At 49.5% G+C, this 19,111-nt stretch overlaps 3 protein-coding genes across 7 annotated transcripts in view; all 3 read left to right on the plus strand.

The window, feature by feature from the left end:
• Positions 1–1,187: 1,187 nt before the first annotated feature.
• On the plus strand, positions 1,188–6,787 carry hspb8 (heat shock protein family B (small) member 8). The gene is made up of 3 exons (XM_086031977.1): positions 1,188–2,167; positions 4,079–4,142; positions 5,801–6,787. The coding sequence occupies exons 1-3, from the start codon at positions 1,714–1,716 to the stop codon at positions 6,012–6,014; spliced, it is 732 nt and encodes a 243-aa protein (XP_085888103.1). The 5' UTR covers positions 1,188–1,713; the 3' UTR covers positions 6,015–6,787.
• Positions 6,788–8,875: 2,088 nt separating this feature from the next.
• Positions 8,876–13,020, plus strand: LOC147146750 (uncharacterized). The gene is made up of 2 exons (XM_086030194.1): positions 8,876–9,366; positions 10,027–13,020. The coding sequence occupies exons 1-2, from the start codon at positions 9,066–9,068 to the stop codon at positions 11,373–11,375; spliced, it is 1,650 nt and encodes a 549-aa protein (XP_085886320.1). The 5' UTR covers positions 8,876–9,065; the 3' UTR covers positions 11,376–13,020.
• A 3,080-nt stretch (positions 13,021–16,100) lies between these two features.
• The window catches only part of taok3a (TAO kinase 3a), a 35,152-nt gene continuing 32,141 nt past the window's right edge, over positions 16,101–19,111 (plus strand). For 2 of the 5 annotated variants that reach the window (XM_086031908.1, XM_086031907.1), the window contains exon 1: positions 18,380–18,760. The gene's annotated coding sequence lies outside the window, so the exon portion shown is untranslated. Of the gene's footprint in view, positions 17,999–18,291; positions 18,311–18,379; positions 18,761–19,021 lie in introns of those variants that run through there. The other 3 variants (XM_086031909.1, XM_086031912.1, XM_086031910.1) reach the window with 3 other exon arrangements.

The raw sequence follows: 19,111 nt of genomic DNA on the forward strand, positions 1-19,111 counted from the left end.
GAGTAATTATGTATCTGTTTGAACTGTAAATAGGAAAACTCTGTGCCATAGGGAACTTTGGTGTTTAAATGATGTTACAAAAGGCCAAATGTCCATTTGTTAATACATTGGAGAAGTCTTTCACCAGCGAGTGTTAGGGCCACACTGACGGAAGCAAGAACATTTTTGTAAAGTTGACGGGATATTTGTTTTTAGAATACGTCCGAGTTTGCACATTTTTCGTCATTTTCCAAGAATGAATTCAGAACTATCTATTGCCCCAATTTGAATGTCCTATTTTTAGAATTCATTTTGATGATCTAAAAAGTGAACTTTATGAGGGGGAAAAAATATCAAAACAAAAAACTGCCTGAGTTTATGAAAAGAACATTCAAACCATTTCAAGGAAAATGTGTATTGCCCAAAAAAGTTTTGCAAGATAACACATTTTGAATACAATCAATTCTAAACGTAAAAAGAATAGCTGGAAAATGTCAAGACATTTATCTAACTTTTCAAGAAAAAAAGAGAGAATGATCAATATTTCGTAGTCAGTTCTCTTATCAGCCGATCTTTTTTAAAGGGCATATTCTGATATTTGTCAAAATGCCAAATACTTGTCGATAATTGGCCCATCTTATTGCAAACCTTGTTTTTGTAAACCTGAAAAATATTTGAATAAGCACTGATGTATTTACAATAGTCCGCTGATAGTGTAGTGGTACACACGCCTGAGTTGTGTGCGGGCAGCGTGGGATGGATTCCCGCTCAGTGACAGTGTCTATGTGTGCCCTGCGACGGGGTGTAGTCTGCCTTCGCCCATTGACGGCTGGGATAGGCTCCGGCAACTCCCCGCGACCCTATATAGGATAAGCGCTTTGGAAGATGACATGACATGACATGTATTTACAATAAGGGTGGTTCTCCACAAAAATCAAAACAACAAATATTTCAAATCTTGTTAAAAAATACTGTATTGTCTTGGGCCATTTTACCACAGTTTTAAAAATAAGTTTCGAGTTTTGCGAGGAAATATATACAATTGAAATGAATCAACAATTTTATCAACGTCCAAATTGTCTTGTTTGTGTCCCGCTGTAATTGTTCTCTTTATGAATGTTTATGTGGTTGGCCCGAATCCTCCTGTATTTGTTGCATTGGCGTGAAATGTGCGTGCGTGTGTGTGTGTGGGGGGGGGGGGGGGGGGGCGCGTGTGTCACCAATAAAGACGAGCAAAGCCTCCTGTGGAGGTGAGAAAGCAAACCGTGGCGTGTTCCTTTTGCCGCGCTGACTTCAACGGCTTGACGCGTCTTCTATTCCGGCCGGCGTGACTCATTCGCGCAAAGGGGGGGGGGGCCCAACGCTGTAAAAAGTGTGCCCTGCAGACAAGTCGCACGGCCTGAAACAAACTTCTTCCCACCTGTTTGACCTGAGAAGACGCCGTCTAAGCGAGCGGTTGCAGCGAGCACCGTTGACCGTTGACTGCCGAAGCTTTTGGGGCGGCCCTTCCGGGGCTTTGGCGACAGGCGAGCGGCGGCGGGGTCATTTTTTTACAGCGCGGCGCACTTCGTCCAGCGCTTTCCGGAGAGTGCGTCCGGCCCGCTATAAAAAGAGAGCCGCGGGCGGGCGGGGCGGCCATTGGCTCCTGTTGTACTCTAGACGTAGACGTGGACGTGGACGGCGATGCGCCAGCCGCCGCAACTGTTGCCGAGTTTCTGCTGACTTGGATCGGACATGGCCGAGGGAGACTTTTACGGCGTGGGCGGGCGCCAGAGGTTCCCGCGCGACCCCTTCGGAGAGGCGATGGCCTCGCGCTTCCTGGCCGAGGACGACTTCGGCATGCCGGCCTTCCCGGACGACCTGTCCGTGGACTGGCCCGGCTGGGCCAGGCCGGGCCGGCTGGGCTCCCGGCTGGGCTCGGCCGCGCCGCCCTTCGGGAGCGCCCTGCGGGCGGCCTTCCCGGAGCGCCGGCGCTCGCAACCCGGGCCGTCGCTGTTCGCCGCCGGCCGCTACGGCGAGCCCTCGACCTCGCTCTCGCCCGCTGGTGCCGGTGGTGCCGGTGGTGCCGGTGGTGCCGGTGCCGCCGGTGCCGCCGCGGGGGACCCGTGGAAAGTGTGCGTCAACGTGCACAGCTTCAAGGCGCACGAGCTCAACATCAAAACCAAGGAGGGATTCGTGGAAGTGTCAGGTGAGTAGCCCAAACTCTTTTTCTGGCCCTGGCCTAGTTGTTCTTGGAGTGTCGCGATTCGTCAACATGGACGATCGCGGCGTCAACGTTAAGGTCGCAACGTGTTTCTTTTTCGGCCCTAGAATTGACAGATTACTTTTGCAATCTAAAAAACATTGCTACAATAGTAAAGCCATGAAGGAAAAAAAAATTACCTTTCCGTTTTCTCTTTGCGAGGTGTTTTAAATGATAGCACAAGTTGTCATATTTTGAAATAAAAGATTTCCCTTTTGTTTGTGCGGAATTTGTGCTTCAAGATAATAGATGATGTAAATCTTCAGCAATTGCAAAACCATAAACAATCAAAACACGTTTTCTGATTTAACTCATTCACTGCCGTTGACGAATTGACTTGTCTTTTTCACAGTGCAGCCAGGAACTTGTTTTTTTCCAAATGTTTTCGAGTGAAAGAGGGTCTGAAACTGTCTGTCAGTGAATGAGTTGAGATTTTCCAATTTTTCATACTTTGAAATCAAATTTCCAATGTATTTTGGCCAGGTTTTTCTTATTTTCGCAAGACCGCAACAATTTCATCATCTTCTGATTTAGTCAAATGCTAGTTGGTTGGAATTTGCTTTTGATGAATGGCAATGGCATTTTTGGGTGCATGTATTTATTGATAGTTTGTCAATTTAGCGCGGACGTGGCCAACAAGCGGTTAGAGCGAGTGTGGCGGCTCGCCGAATGATTCGTCATTTGTAGAGTTCTCTGCGGCTGCCACTCGGGCCACCTGTCGCGCATTCCCGGAGCCTCGCCGCCGTTCCCTCGGCGGCGGTGGCGGCGGCGAGCTGGATTTAGCGCCGCGCCGGACAGAATGTTCTGGAAATTCCCAGTTGCTGCGCTCCTTGTCTTCAGTCATGCTTTGTCGGAGAAAGTCGAATGCTTTGGCCAATTCCAGCCCCCTGCGCCCCCCACGCCCCCTCCATTACTTTTGTGTGTATGCGGCATGCCAGTTGGGCGGTTCGGTCGGCAGCTGTCACTGGAGTCACGACCTCGTTCTAAAAGTGTGGCAAAAGCATCCTTGGAGGCTTGCAGGAACAAACGCAAGACCGGATTTGAGCTGCACACCTGACGGGATGTTGTCCTCAGACTTCAACTTGATTCTGGAAATATTTGGGGGGGGGAACTCAGCCCCAAAGCGGCTTTCATTTACCTACGTGAAAAAGTCTGCATTAAAGCCTGGCCTGAAAATGCGCAGCAAGTCTGCCATTTTGTATTTGAACGTGTCCAACTAGAAGGCGACGTATCCAGCCCTCAAATCGCATTTCCCTTAGCAACAGCAAATACGGCTGAGAAGTACATTTAAAAATTCAGGCCCCAAAGCCAGTTTCACTTGACAGCGTGACATTTGGTGGCTTTCGTGGCTAAAGCCCCCCCCCCCATCAAGAAGCCATGCCCCAAAACACATGGCTAGTCTTGTATTTGGCTTTTCCGGCCTTCCAAGATGAAGGTGCCGGTGCAAGTTGTTGTCTGGAGTAACTCTGGTCTCGGCAAGGTCTCGCGTGCTCGTGACACGTGTGCAGAAGCTTCCAGAACACGTTACACAGCCGCTTTGGAATGCGCGTCCTGACTCGCCACCAATCGGCGCACTTGTTGAAAGCGAGCTGAGGCTCCTCCTGAGCTTTTGACGTGCGCCGTCCAGCGCTGGAGGAAGGCGACGAGGTTGAGGCAGGCCGCCAACCGCGCCGGCCGGCGGCTCGCTTGACATTTAGCGGCTGCTCGCCGGCCCGACACAGAGGAAAAACGTCAACGGAGCTTGGAAGACGAGGAAGGGGGAGGCTGGCGCTGGGGGCGTGTACAAAAAAAAAAGAGAGATGAGCACCTGCAGTGTCTTTGTGTTCTTCGAGCACTCATTTGTTCTCTTCTTGACAGGAAAACATGAAGAGAAGCAGGAGGAAGGAGGTATCGTCACAAAGAATTTCACCAAGAAGATCCAGTGAGTGTGTGTGTGTGTGTGTGTGTGTATAACTCCATATATATATGTATATACTGTATTTATTTGTTTAGTTAGTTGCAATGTCCCTTTTATGCACTAGACGGCTTGCAATGGATATGCAGCATAAAGAGCCGCTAGCGATGGCTTAGCATGCTGACGTTAGCAACATTTTGAATGGAAAAAAAGCAAGCAGCCTCCGTGGCTGGATCCACTCCATTGGCTGGCGCGTTGGTCACAGGCGCCACCGTAGCGCCGCCGTCTTGGGTTAGCGCTCAAGAGGGGGCGGGGAAAAAAGACTTGCGCCAAAGGACCGACAACATAACACGGATTGAACCAAAATGCTTGAATCCATTTCACACCTGATAAGTAGGGCCACTTTTGTTAACAAAAATATGTTGTTGTTTTTTTTTTTTGATGACTTTTGAAAGTATTTGCCTGTTTTTTGTCCCCGCGATATCAAAATGGTATCAAGTATTTTCCCGGGTATCCATCTCGAGTTTGAAGCTCTAGTATTGCGACAACCCTATAGTGTGTTTACACATAATGTGCATTTCATTCTTCTCGTCAACTTGACACTGTCAAACAAAAGAGTGTGCTGCCATCTAGTGATTGACAGTGAAATTACACCCAAGAACAAAATAAGAGTAACAAAGTGTACAAAAAGCATGGCTGGTGGGTGAAGCCTCAGTAGCGGGAGGATCGCTCCTAGACTCCTGCTAACCTTGCAAAAACCTCACTTTGCATACTTCCACTTTAAAAGACACGCACGCCGCGCAATTCTCGTTTAGTTTGACCGTAAACTTGATGGCAATGCAGATCCAACCTCAGCTGTCGGCCGGGTGCGTGTTACCTTTCCATCCCCCCCCGAGTAGCGCCTATAAATAGCCGACGTGACGTCCCGAGCGGAGCGCCTGGTGCTCCGCTCCTGTGATGAGGAACGTTCCCTGATGTTTACGTTGACTTGCCTGCCAGAGAGACGCGTCTCGACCGCCCCCCCGGCTCGACCCCCGCTCGCCCGCCCGCGGCCTTATTTGGCAAACGCTCGGCGCGGATCCCCCACTCCAACTTTGTTTCAAGCCTTCGCCCTGTTTTTGGAATGCGGGAGGAAGTCCCAGTACAACTCACTGGAAGGCCTGGGGAGGGGCGGGGGGGGTTGTCATGTTGGAAAAAAGAAAAGAATTAGGATCATATTATGCAAACGTTGACATTTCGTGTAATATATTGTATGACGTAATGACCTTTCATTTGTGGCCCAAAAAGAAAACATCATTGCTCATATCTTTCAATTTTTCAAAATTTTTTCTGACTTTATGCCACAAGACATATGATATTATCATTTTACAAATAAAACTTTCTCTCATTATGGCATTTTTTTTCTCAAAATATCGAACTTTATGGTTGTTAAATGACCACTTTTTCCCACGAGATCACCATTTTTTTTTCAGACTTTTGTTTTTATTTAGTTTAATTCATGTCAAATGATTTTTCTTGGAAAAGTGTATTTTTTTCCAAGTGTAATTCATAGTAGAGCAATGAACTAATTGTTGAACAAAACAAAATAAAATGGAAAAAAAGGAGAATGTAGTGTTTGGGGTAATACAATGCAGTGGTTGAATGCTAAAGCTAAAGCTAAAGCGCTACGTGTGGCCGGCCGGCAGGATCCCGATGGACGTGGACCCGCTGACGGTGTTTGCCTCGCTGTCTCCCGAGGGCGTGCTCATCATCGAAGCTCGCCAGACGCCGCCGTATTACCTCTTCAGCGACGACGCGCCGCTGCCGCCGCCGCCGCCGCCGCCTGAGGAGGGGGAGGAGGAGGAGGAGGAGGAGGACACTGACTCCGCCCTTCAGCTCCAGGAGGCGCCGGTGCACTAAACAAAAGCAGCCCACTCCCTTCTTTACCTCCAATGTAGCAGATTTTAGGAAATGACGTTTTGGGGGTTATTTTTTCACCTTGCTCGCGTGCCTGAAAAATGTGTGAGGTCATGGTGTTGCGCATGATTGCGCAATACCACGACGTCATCCAAAGAATCGTGTCAAACATTGTTGTGCAATACCTTGACGTTATGCCAAGAATGAAGTGGCATGTGATTGCGCAAGACCGTGACATCATAGCAAGAATGAAGCCATGAACTTTGGTCGCTTTTCAAGCCAAAAGAGAACTCTGTTGATTTTGGTTGTCGCGTCACACAACATAGAAGAAGACTTCTTTTTGGTTTAACACTTGATTGATTGAATTTCCACCCTTTATTGAAAAAGGGGGCAATATTTTCAAATTGAAATTGCAGAAAAGGCAGACACATCAATTCTGTTTGAACGTCTCTTTGTCTTATGCTGTTAATGTACACAAATAGTTTGAAAAGAGGCAAAAGGCTCGGCAGCAAATTGTCGAAGGATCGGTCGATGAAATTCACGCGGCTCCGCGTCCATGGCGGAGAAAAACGCAAAATGTGTCGCGGTGGTGGCGGAGAAAAACACAAAATGTCTCGCGGTTGTGTTGGAGGTGCCTCGCTGTTGTGTGCGCTCTTTTGTAAATAGAACTCATCTGGACTCTTCATTGGAATGTGTGCGTGTGTCTTTTTTTTTCTATGTGGCATTTTTGGGAGGAATTTCTGATGCAATAAAGGACGTATTGGTGTCATTTAAAAGCATGCGTCAATCTGGCTGAGCGCACGTCCTCTTGTCCTCTTGTCCTCTTGGGCACAGTTTCTCCACTCCCCGTTTAGTCAGTGACTGGTCGGTTGACGTGTCAATCGTTCTGGCTGACTGCGGGGTTGCCGTGGCAACATCCAACATGTCTTGGGGTTTTTTTTCGTCGCGACGTGTCAGTCATTTTAGCTGGAGCTGCCGGTGCTGCACGATTGCGCAATACCCCGTTTGGAAAGGGACAAATTGTGTTGTTAGTTTTTCCGAGCTGACTTGAACGTCATCGTCGATGCTTGCGCTTCTCGGCTCAAGCGGTGGGGGGCGCTAGAACGCCGTCGCCACCTTGCTCTCTCGGGCGGAACGAATATCGCCAAATGTCTGCGTATGTTGTCGTTTTACAACAGCGCGGCAAAAACTGAGCAAGTCGCTACCGAGTGGATGCAGTGCGTGGACTGGACTTGATGTGGCTTCATTGGTGCGCCAAAGAAAGCATGAAAGTGTGCAAGCGGGTGCATGAGATAGAAGTTGACGATGCACAAAGAAAAAGAAAAAAAGCAAAGTGTGATCAGCAAAACGCTTGCCGCAAGTGTGTTGAACCACTTTGAAGGGTCGTGAGCCCCTGACTGCGGATGCTATGATAAACAGTGACTTTAGTCGCAAATTAAGGGGGTGATGAGAAGCGCCGGAAGCATGCGGACCTCGCGGATGCGTCAAGCAGAAACCAAGCTTCACACGATATATCATCGCCGCGGGCGCTCGCCGTCGTCATGGCGACGGCAGACAAGCAGCAGCGATCTGTGCCCTGCGGCGACGTCTACCGTCCTCACCGTCTCACCCGAGAAGATGAACAAGGCAATATGTTGCTCTTATGAGCACACGTGCTGCCGCGTTCTTGCGCGTCCCAAGTGTTGGCGTGCCATCGCACTACATCATGCACGCTCGCGAGAGCGAGTGTGCAGCTCTGACACCAAGGAGACATTTGAGATATATATATATATATATATGTATGTATATATATATGTATGTATATATGTATATATATATATATATATATATATATATATATATGTATGTATATATATATATGTATATATATATGTATGTATATATATGTATGTATATATATATATGTATGTATATATATATGTATATATATGTGTATATATATATATATATATATATATGTATATATATGTGTGTATATATATATATATATATATATATGTATGTATATATATATATATGTATATATATATGTATGTATATATATATTTGTATGTATATATGTATATATATATGTATATATATATGTCTATGTATATGTATGTATGTATGAAGCAGCAGCAGCAGCAGCGTGGGGCAGGCCACTGCAATCCCAAATCCAATTTGTGCTATCTTTTATGGCCCCAGTGATGCGCCCGGAGGCTTTTTCAGTTTGAGCAGGAGACAAAGTGAAACATGATCGCAAGGTTAACACGCACGAGCGCGAGAGCCTCCTCCATCTCCATCGCACGCGCTCCGTTTTTTTATTTTTGTTTTACGACAGAGGAAGGATGAATCCCAGGGCGGCAAAATGGCTGCCGCCGAGTTGCTGAAGGTCAGCAGCGGCGTGATGGATGCGACGGCGTTATTTGGGTACTTTTGAAGGCTGGAGAGGACGCAAGACTTTGTCATTTTGCTCACGAGGTTGTGTTGGCGTCTCTGTGTTTGAGTTATTGTTTGTTGTCACGTTTTTATTATGAAAAGTTATGTAATGTGTTTGTTTTGTATTTACAAATATTAAATGTACTCTCTTTGTTTTTCTGTTGTTTATCAAAACACCACACAAATTCAATTAAATTCACTTATGCATTTAACTTTAAAGAATGTTTTATTATTAGCATGCTCTTCAAATCTAAATCGTAATAATGATTACGTAGGGAGGTAGGCCCACGAACAGTATTCGTAAGTAAAATCCATTTGAATGTCGCGACAGTCCGAATTTGTGTGCGTTGCCCTTGCAGCTTCCAATACCGCCGCAAGATGGCGGAAGTTTCCCATCGGCAGTGCTAAATACTTGAAAAGTCCAATGCCAGAAGAAGAACAAGCGGATTCACCGAAGGCTGCAAAAAGCCACAACGGACTGAGGGAGCAGCATTGCGCCGCAAGTTTCGAGTAGTGTGAAAGAAAAATAATAATAAGAAGAAGAAAGGGCGGACGTTGAGCACACTTGCCAGTGCTCTGTCGTTCGTTTGTTCGTTCGGCAACGCGCCAGGGTGAAACCGTCAACAAAACGTCAGAATGTTGAAGGATTTGGTGAGGGAGCGCCTCGTGGCGGCTGCCGACGAAATCTTCGGCCTGTTCCAAAGCACCATCGCGTCGTACGAGGAGGAACTCGCTCGAGCGAGAGACGAGACCGAGCGACACCGACGGCTGCTGCGGAAGGATGTTGGCCAAACGCAGACGGAGACGGAGAAGGAGACGGAGAAGGAGACGGAGAAGGAGACGCAGACGCAGACGCAGACGCAGACGCAGACGCAGACGCACACGCACACGCACACGCACACGCAGACGCACACGCAGACGCTGCTAGGCGGCCAAGGTTTGCACACGTTCACCAAACCTACACGGAATCTTTTTTGCTCTTCCTTTCTTGTGTGTTGAAAAGAGTCCCGCGCATGCGTACGTCTTTAAAGCGGGTCGCCCGTCGGGTCAAAACGCGCAAATTTGCCCAGGTGTCAAATGCAGGAACTTGACATACACGGCCACTAAAACCCGGAGGGCAGGGGTGACCACGTCCGCTCCTCGAAAGTCCCTATCCAGCCTCTTTTCATGTCTACATCCTGATTCAAATGATCAGGACGGTTATCAGGCTTCTCCCAGTTTGCTGATCATTTGAATCGGAAAAAGAGGATGAACGCATGTGTGAATGCTTCCTGCGATTGATGAATGCGAATGCTGTCAGTGATAGAGGTATAACAATGAATCGACAACTAATCGATTATCAAATGAATCGACAACTATGTCCGGGCGCAAAATTTTTTGGCATCGTATATGAATGCTTCGACGTACATCGTGCCAACAAGTCCCCGCAGAGAAGTTTGAAATGTTGCTTTCGAAGTCCATTTCGGACTGGCTTTGGACACTTTCCACGTTGAAATCCGCCATTGTTGTTCTTGAAATGAGGTCAAACTGCCCCAAAGCAGTTGATAAAGCAAAGGCAAACTCAAAGCGTTGTGCTCAATCTGTTTGTGGTGTGCAGACGTCCGGCAGCTGACTGCACTTTGGCCTCGGCCGCACTGGCGGAGCTCCATCGTGGGGCGGGAGGATCCGCAGCCCCCCCGGGCCAAACGCGACTATGGGGAGGAGGGGGAGGGGGAGGAGGAGGAGGAGGAGGAGGAGGAGGAGGAGGAGGAGGAGGAGGATCCGCAGCGCCCCCAACACGCCGATGAGGACGATTTGCGATCTTCCCGCGTCAAGGAAGAGGCTGACGTCAGCGCGCCGCCACTGGCCGTCATCTCCGTCAAGAGTGAAGACGACGAAGACGAGGCGCCCGAGCTGAGCGCGAGCAACGAGCGCCGTGGAGGCCCGCCGCCGCATGGCGGCCGCGTTGTTGTTGACATTTTGAGGAGCGGCGCCCACTGTCCGGGTGACGGCAAACTGCCGCAAAGCTCCGAAAGGGAGGCGGGCAAGAAGCGCTTCAGCTGCTCGTTTTGCGGCAAAGGCTACGCCTATCGCTGCAAGTTGGCTCTGCACGTCAAAGCGCACACGGGAGAGAAACCTTTCTCTTGCTCCGTCTGCGCCAAGCGCTTCACTCAAAAGGTCAACATGCTGTCGCACATGAGGACCCACACGGGGGAAAAACCCTTCGCTTGCTCCGTTTGCGGCAAAACCTTTGCCCACAAGCCGAATATGGTGGCGCACGCCAAGACGCACACGGGGGAGAAACCCTTCGCTTGCTCGCTCTGCGGCAAAACCTTCTTCCAAAAGTCCAACATGGTGACGCACATGAAAACGCACGGCGGCCATCGAGCCCTGGCCTGCGCCGTTTGCGGCAAGACTTGTTCTCGCCGGAGCGACTTGAGCGCCCACGTGAGGACGCACGACGCGCACGACAAGTCGTTTGCGTGCTCCGTTTGCGCTAAAAGATTCTCCCGCAAGATCAACCTGATGACGCACAAGAGAACGCACACGGGGGAGAAGCCCTTTGGCTGCGCCGTCTGCGCCAAGAGGTTCGGCCAAAAGACGCACCTGCACGCGCACGTGAGAACGCACGCTGGGGAAAAAGCCTCGGGTTGCTCGCTGCGCGGTAAAGCCTGCGCCCGCCACAACAATTTGGACGCGCACGTGCGGACGCACAAGGACGCGCAAAGCTTCGGCTGCCCCGCGTGCGACAAAGGCTTCTCCCGCAAGGTGTTCCTGGTGGCGCACATGAGAACGCACACGGGCGACCGGCCCTTCGTCTGCTCGCTTTGCGGCGACGCCTTTGCCTTCAAGGACCATTTGGAGGCGCACGGGCGCCAAAAGGCTTTCTCCTGCTCGCTCTGCGGCCAAACCTTTGCCCGCTGCGGCCGGTTGGCGGCGCACATGCGCACGCACTGCGCCGAATAAAGAGGGCCGGGCGCCCGCGTGCCCTTTGCGCCGATGCCGATGAGTGTTGTTGCGCCGAAGGGGGCCGGCGAGCCACCTGCCCAGCTGACATTAGATTGCTGTCAAAATTTGCAGTCGTACGCATGCTAACACTTAGCCGCTCCTGTTCACTTTTTGGACTTGATTCTATTTTGGAATTTCATCTTTTTATTTTTTTCAACAGACTTTTAAAATTCAAACAAAAAGAAAAGTTAGGGAGCTCCCAGGCCCAGCAGGATGTCTTAGAAAGTTGCTCTTCTCGATTCATTCCATCATGGCTTAGTCCTTACTCCTCTGCAAAATACGATGCCGCCATCTCGTGGGTGACAGTGGAATCGCGCCCTGAATTAGATGGGAGGCCATTTGGAACTTCCCAGCGGTTGTGTATCTTGAAGCAAGCGCTGCACCGGCTTAACGCTAACAGACAACGGAAAAATAACAATTAGCCTCCATGTGGCGGTGGGGACTGATCATAGATCCGTTTTGCACATGCATGCATGTATTCTTCATCCTCTGCAGTGAAACACTAATATCGCTGCAGTAGTGAGAACCGGAGAGAGGAGCTGAGCCTCTAATACAGCACGGCATATCCGTATGTGCGTGTATTATAGTGCCCCCAGGTGGCCGATAGGCACACACCAGAAGGAGCGGCACCATTTCCATTGAAATGAAGGGAAGGGAAGGGAAAAAATGTGGCAAAAGGGCTTTGGTCATTCTGTCAAATCACATGACTGCACGTTTGTCGAGAGGGCAATATTGCAAGTTTCCTTTCTGCTGTCAATGTGTACATAGACATCGGTCGTAAGGCCCGACCCGTGTGGATTTTGTGAGGCTAATGCCGATTTGGCGGAATGAAATTCCAATCGGCAATTTATTGGTTGAATAATGGAAAAAATGTAACAATTACAAGTGGAATGTTTGTTTGAATGTCATTCTCTCCAAAAATGGATTGACTTTGGCTTTGACTTTTTTCAAAGAGCTAATATTGCCCGATTAACTTGACAAACCAATGCATCCGTCGGAACCGACAAATGAAGAATTCTTTTGAAAACTCTCAACAAATTCTCTATTGGTGTATTTCTACTTTTGACTGCGTTGGTATCACAAGAATGAAATACAAACTGAATGAATCCATTTGAACAGGAGGTTCTTTTTTTGCTCCCTCCAACAATAAGATGTGAATTACAGGCAGAATATTTGAGGGTTTTGCACTACTTTGTATTTTGTACAGCCCAGCATTTTAACTTCCAACAGTTTAACTTGACTGCCAAGAGAAAAATTGGCAGACTTTTTTTTTTTTTTTTTTTTCTTAAGGGGCCAGGGGTGGTTGATGTCATTTTCTGTGTCTTGTGTTGTTCTGGTGTGTATAAAAGTAAGCAATCAACAGAAACTGGCCGACCAATTTGAAAAGCTAATATTGGCCGATTAAATTGGCCGAGCCATTTAATGGATTTCTTGCTTACAGATTTTATTGTATTTATTTGATCTCTAAATGTATGTACACATATACGTATATTCAATGTGTCTGTCTATCTTTATACACAGTATCATCTTGTGTTCTCCTTGTGAATGGCCACGTTGCTACTGTTAAAAAAATGCAGGAAAATAAAAGCTTTCTTGCAGTTAATGGCATGTGACCTGATATCAGAAACGGAAACAGTCAGATTGGCTCTACGTCAAAATGCATGATACATTACTGTGTATGTGAATAGATTTTTAGATATAGATGTTTTTTCTTTTTCTTTGCGAGTGTGAATGGTTGTTTGTCTGTGTGTTCTCTGCGATCGACTGGCAACCAGTTCAGGGTGTCACCGAGCATTGACGGGCTCCAGCACGCCCGCGAGCGACCCCCGTGACGAGAAGCATCTTGGATTTCCCGATTGCTGTCATCGGCACCGCCGCAAGAGGGCGGCCGTGCGGCGTGACGGCGGGTTTTGCTGCCGCCGAAGGAGAAAAAAATGGAAACGGCCAGAAGAGCGCAAAACAAAGCGCGGCCGGCGGCCAGATTGCAGCCCCCTTTAAAGGGCCCCCAAGCAAGTTTACCGAGCGCCAGACGAGCGCCAAGCCGATTCATCCACTCGTCGTGTCCGAGGTGTGTTCACTCGCATTTTAAAACTCCGTCCTTGGAGCGCGATTTCTTTCGTTCGTTGACAGAGCGACACCAGTTGACCTTGACAACATATGTGCGCAAATATCCGACATCCTCGTGTATGTGTTCCGGGAGCGTCCAAATGCGACATGATTGTTACTTCGACGAGCGAAACGAAAGCAAACCCACGCACGGCGACCATCTTGATTTGTCCGCACTGTCACATGAGCCGATAGGGACGGCGCGGCTCATTCTGAACGTTTGATTCCGCCCACTCGGATCCTCAGCGCCTTCCTCGGTGGTTTTCATGATGCGCCGCCTTGTGACGTCACGCTTACTTTTGGAACACAATTTAAAGAAAGTGTTCAAGAGCAGGCGTGACGTCAAAAGTTGAAGATAAAAAGGAGCTTCGCATCCGTGTGGGCGGAGTCAAACGTTTAGGTTGAGCTACGCCTTGAACTGCGCTCTGCGGCCACGCCTACTCGTTCAGGGCAGCAACTAAATGGCGCCAAAACCTCACAAACAAAACAAACAAATGCATTTTGTTTTGCACATAAGAAATGTGGCTACAAACAAACAAATGCATCCTGCGCCAGAAACATACACGGCATGTTTTGCACAAACAACGAATAAGGTCTTCAATTACAAATAAATACCCGTCAAGTACAAAAAAAAATCTCCTTCAAGTCCAAAAACAGAACAACCCTCAAGTACAAAAAAAAAATTGTCCAACTATGGAAACGGGCAGGTGACTTTTGGCGCTCATTTTCCACCATGCACATCCACACACAAATGTCCATTGATCTCCACGCAAATGGCAGTACACTCGCATGACTCCACAACAGCAGGTGTCGCTGTTAAATCAGTTTAAGGCTTCCATGCCGGTCATGTGTTCCCCCTCCAATCGTTCTTCAAGTCCGCCAAACTGACGCTACCTTCGGACACGGATAAAGTTTCTCACAATGAGCGGCCGACAGTTGATTGTGAGAAACGTCATCGCTGTCCGTGGGTGGCGTCATTTTGGCCGCCATTTGAACTCCATCGCAATAGGCCACGCGGTGTCTCACACCAAGGCGGCGCCCCACACCAAGGCGGCGCCCCACACCAAGGCGGCGCCCCCAAGGACCGCACGAGTAGCCCACGGGCCCTTTCTAAAAATAGCTCAGCAGTCCTGGGAAATTGTGATTTCCTGCCAATGTTGTCAGAGTCCTCCTTTGAAAGTGGAAACCCTTTCTGAGATTTATAGAAATAAAGTGTTGCATAGTCATAGTTTTTTTTCTGTCGTAGCAGAAAGGCTGCGTGAGACTGCAGGATCTGCGCGTTCGTGAATTTTATTATGAAGAAAATAGCGGCCAGTTTCTCCGACGGCAAGTTCCCGCCGCTGACTTTGGCACTTGCTTGCAGACGTCCAGCGGCCGATTGGCGGCCGAGCAGCGCTGTCGCCCCCTCGCGTCAAGTTGGAAGAGCAGGAGGAGGCCGACGCGGGCTTGGAGAAGAGCGGGGACGACGCGCCCCGAGTGGCGGCGGACGAGCTTGTGGCGGCGGCGGCAAACCAATGCATCCGTGCTGCCGCAAAGGCTCCCGAAAGGACGCCGGGCGTGGCGCCCCGGGCAACTCGCGCTTCGCCTGCACGCTGTGCGGCCAAAGCTACGCGTACAAGTGCAATTTGACTCTCCACATGAAAAGGCACACCGGAGAAAAACCTTTCAGTTGCTCCCTGTGCGGCCAAGAATTCATCCAGAAGGTGGCGCTGACGGCGCACACGGAACAAAAAGCTTTCTCCTGCTCGGTCTGCGGCAAAAGCTACTCGGATCAGAATAATTTGAAGGCGCACATGCGCAACATGTCAACGTGGAATCGCACGCGCTGACCCACACGGGCAAGAAACCTTTCGCCTGTTCGCTTTGCGGCAAGCGCTTCACCCACAAGCCCTACATGGTGGCGCACGCCAGGATCCACGCGGGAGAGAAGCCCTTCCCGTGATGGCTTTGCGGCCGAGCTTTTGCCCGGATGGCGGTTCCTTCTGCGCGCTTTGCGGAAAAACTTTCCGCAAGAAGGCCAGCTTGGTGTCGCACTCGAGAACGCACAAGGGCCAAAAGCCTTTCTGTCGCACGCACACGGAGAGAGAAACCCTTCGCCTGTTCCTTTTGCCACAAAAGCCTCATGGAGGCTTTCTCTCAAAAGTCGTACACGGTGGCCCACGTGAGAATCCACACGGGAGAAAAACGCTTCAGCTGCGGCCGAGCCTTTGCTCAAAAGGTCTCGTTGACGGGACACAAGCGAGTCCACGCGGGGGACAAACCTTTTGCTTGTACCTTTTGTTGCAAAGCGCTTCTTCCACCGCTTTGACTGCGCGCACGCACAAGCAGCAGGCACAATAACGGGAGGCGGAGGGAGGCGCCGCCGTTCTTCGACAACTCGGCGATGAGCAAGTCCGTCGGAGTGCCGTGACGTCACCAAACAGCCTTTTTTTTGGGGGTCGCCGGAGAGCGCGCCTCCCTGGGGACTGCTGGGGGACGTCAATGCTCACGTGGCCAATGACAGTGAGACCTGGAGGGGCGTGATTGCGGGGAGGGAGGGAGGGAGGGAGGGAGGGAGGGAGGGAGGCAGGAAGGAAGGATGGGCCTCCCGAGCGCTGTTCCGTTACTGGACTTGGGTGATCCATGAGTTGAAACAGAAGCGCGTCCTTGGCGCCACGCAGGACACCCCGGGCCGCAGGTGGAGGACGGACTTTTGCATTTGCCCCAAGTGGACGACTTCAAGTATCTTGGGGTCTTGTTCTCCAGTGAGGGGAGGGTGGAGCGCCAGATGGACCGGCGCAGCGTCTGCCGCGACGCAGACTCTCGATCGGTCCGTCGTGGTGACGAAGAGCCAAAAGCCAAGCGCTCAATTTCCCCTCCCGCAACTATTATTGCGTTGGGGTATATTGGTGTAACAAGTAGCATGTCATTATCAGACTCGAACTTGTGTTCGCCGCACCAATGAACTCAAAGGGCAACTGTATTGATCACCAAAATGTAAAAATGACAGATTGTCAAATGTCACCATCGTAGGAGTTTGTTGAAAAAGCAAGAACCGCCCGCCCGCTCGCCCGCCCGCCAGCCCGCCGGTCCAGCGGTGAAGCGCGTGACAACGACTTTGGTTGCTTGGCAAATTAAAGTCAAGCTTGGCGTTTAAGATTCTGCCTCAACCCCCTGACATTAAGAGGAAAAAACAGAGAAAGGGAATTTGGAAAGAAAAAAAAAAACAAGTACTATGATCAGTCGAAAAAATGTCTGTCTCTAAATATGAGGTGCTAAAAAATAAAAAGGCACCAAGACTGACCAATAAAACAGTAGGAGTCATTCATGAATCATCTCAGGTAGATAACAACCGAATCGGCCGCTGCATAAACGTGGCGATTATACGAAGAAAAAAAAATCATTACATAAAAAAAAAAAAAGATCGAGAAAATAGTACACAGTTCAAGTGTCTTTCAAGTATACAAAAAAGTAGCTCTCCATTTCCGCTATCAAATCCTCTTTGACCAATGTCCTGACTCTGGGGCAGCTTCATCAAACAGTTGTCTTCCCAGAAGACGACTTGAAAAATGTCACACAAGAGTCCAAAAAGGGCAATTCACATGACCATAAAAATCCGCTGGGGAAAAACAGTCAAGTAAACATTTCCCACTCGTTTTCCCGATCGCAAAATCCCGTCTGTACCCAAATGACTCCGACTCCGAAGCGTCTTCAAGCAGTTGTCCTCTCAGAAGACGACATGAAAGACGTTCCAAATAAATGTTCAAAAACAGGCCGTGCCGTAAGACGTGCGTTTTGGGGCTCTCGTCAAACCGGCACATTTGCAGCTCCAAATTAGCTGAACAAGTTCCCGTGAACCAACTTTGGCTACACGGCCGACGGTGACACGCAAATGGCCCAAAACAGCAATTAGATCATCATCAAAAGTTGCTTCTATATCGTCGCCATCTTGGACCCGTTTTACGGATGCCTCAATCGAGCCACCCGCCCGCCTTTGCATTTCCTCAGGAAATGTCGCGACTCAATTTGGCATGCTGCCTAAAATTCGGAGCGATTTTATCCGATTGTGTAGAAACTGTTGGTGTTTCAACAAAAGATGTTCAAGATGACCAGGAAAAGCTAAACTTTTGATTTTGCCCAACACTGTTGCCATGGCTTTTTGCCAAGACAAATTACGAACAATTATGAAAAAAAATAAATAAAGAAAGAAATTGTAAACATAGTAAAACATCAAAATATAAAGGTAGAGAGCGGTATTTCAACCCGTGACACGGGCAGAGCCATGGGTGGGCCTGAGTGAGATTCATGGGAAAAAAAATTAAACTATTCTTTTTTTTAATTGGCGTTTTGTTGTTTTCTTATTTTATTGAATATTAAGGATGACATCATTGTGTTTTTTTTTAAATTTTCAAATATGACCGACAGATGGCAGCATTGTCTTTGAGGGGACCCGCTTGAAGTTAGTCACGCACGCACGCAGGCGCACGACGCAGATGGTAAGTCTTGAATCATTTTATCACATGAGGAGCGTGTGTTACGGACAGCAGCAAGGAAGACTTATTCGTGCAAAATGTCATTTTAATTATGTTTCTAGAACCCACAAGTTTAACTTTTGAGGCCAATCCACTGGCGCGCGCGCGCGCGTGGATGCGTGCCCGTGGGTGTCAATCAGGAAGTCCGAGCAACCACATTTTCTCTCTTCACACTGGAACTAAATCGCTTCTCTCTTTCTTTCTTTCTTTCTGTGTGTGTGTGTGTGTGCGTGTGTGTGTTAGCTCATACCAGGGCGACTTTGTGGCCCCCAAAAGGTGAGCAGCCGAAGTCTCGTGCTGAGGGGGAGGAGGGCAACGAACGGACGGACGGACGGGGGTGTGTGCCTGATTGACACTTCCTACTCGCGGATTAGCCGCTAGCTCATGCTAACGCTCGGTCACGTGGGAGTCTTGAAATCGACGTCACAGACTCGGAGGCGGCAACTTGGCCGCGGTGGACTCTCCTGTCGAATGACTCGCATCACATTTGGATGATTATTAAGCGCGCAGCTCGCGTTCAAGTCGGCTGACTGGCGACAGCCGTGGCCGGAGGCTCGCTCGCTCGCTCGCTCGCTCGCCCGCCCGCCCGCCGCTCGCTGGCTCGCTCTCGCTTGGGCTCGCGGGTCACCTGCTCCGCGTCCACGGCTGCCGAGGTGGAGTGAATTGGGACAAGGACGCGTCGCTCGGCGCCGTCGGCGGTCGTCTCGTCGCCCGCCGATGCTGCTGGTGAGTTGGACACACGCGAATGACAGCAGGTGGCGAAGAACATTTCGACAGTGTCACGCAATGTGGGTCAGCGTGACAAGTGCGTGGACCTCCGTGGTGCTTTCACAAGCGTCTGTTGCGAGGGTTTTACTGTCGACGCTGTGGCTGCTGACAACCCGACCCCCCCCCCCCCCCATCGTGTACTCTTCTAATCCTTGCCTTTCATCTAAATGCCCCCTTTTTTAGGCGTTGATTGGCGTTGATTCATTCAATTGACTTCCTTTTTTTTAAGTCTTCGCCATTCTACTGATTTCACCGACCGACGCGCAGCGTTCAAAGTAAACGCGGTCGTTGTAAAAAGCTTCGAAAATG

The sequence above is a fragment of the Filicampus tigris genome, chromosome 5 (assembly GCF_054856515.1).
Source record: "Filicampus tigris isolate MCC_2025a chromosome 5, RoL_Ftig_1.0, whole genome shotgun sequence".
NCBI lineage: Eukaryota > Metazoa > Chordata > Actinopteri > Syngnathiformes > Syngnathidae > Filicampus > Filicampus tigris.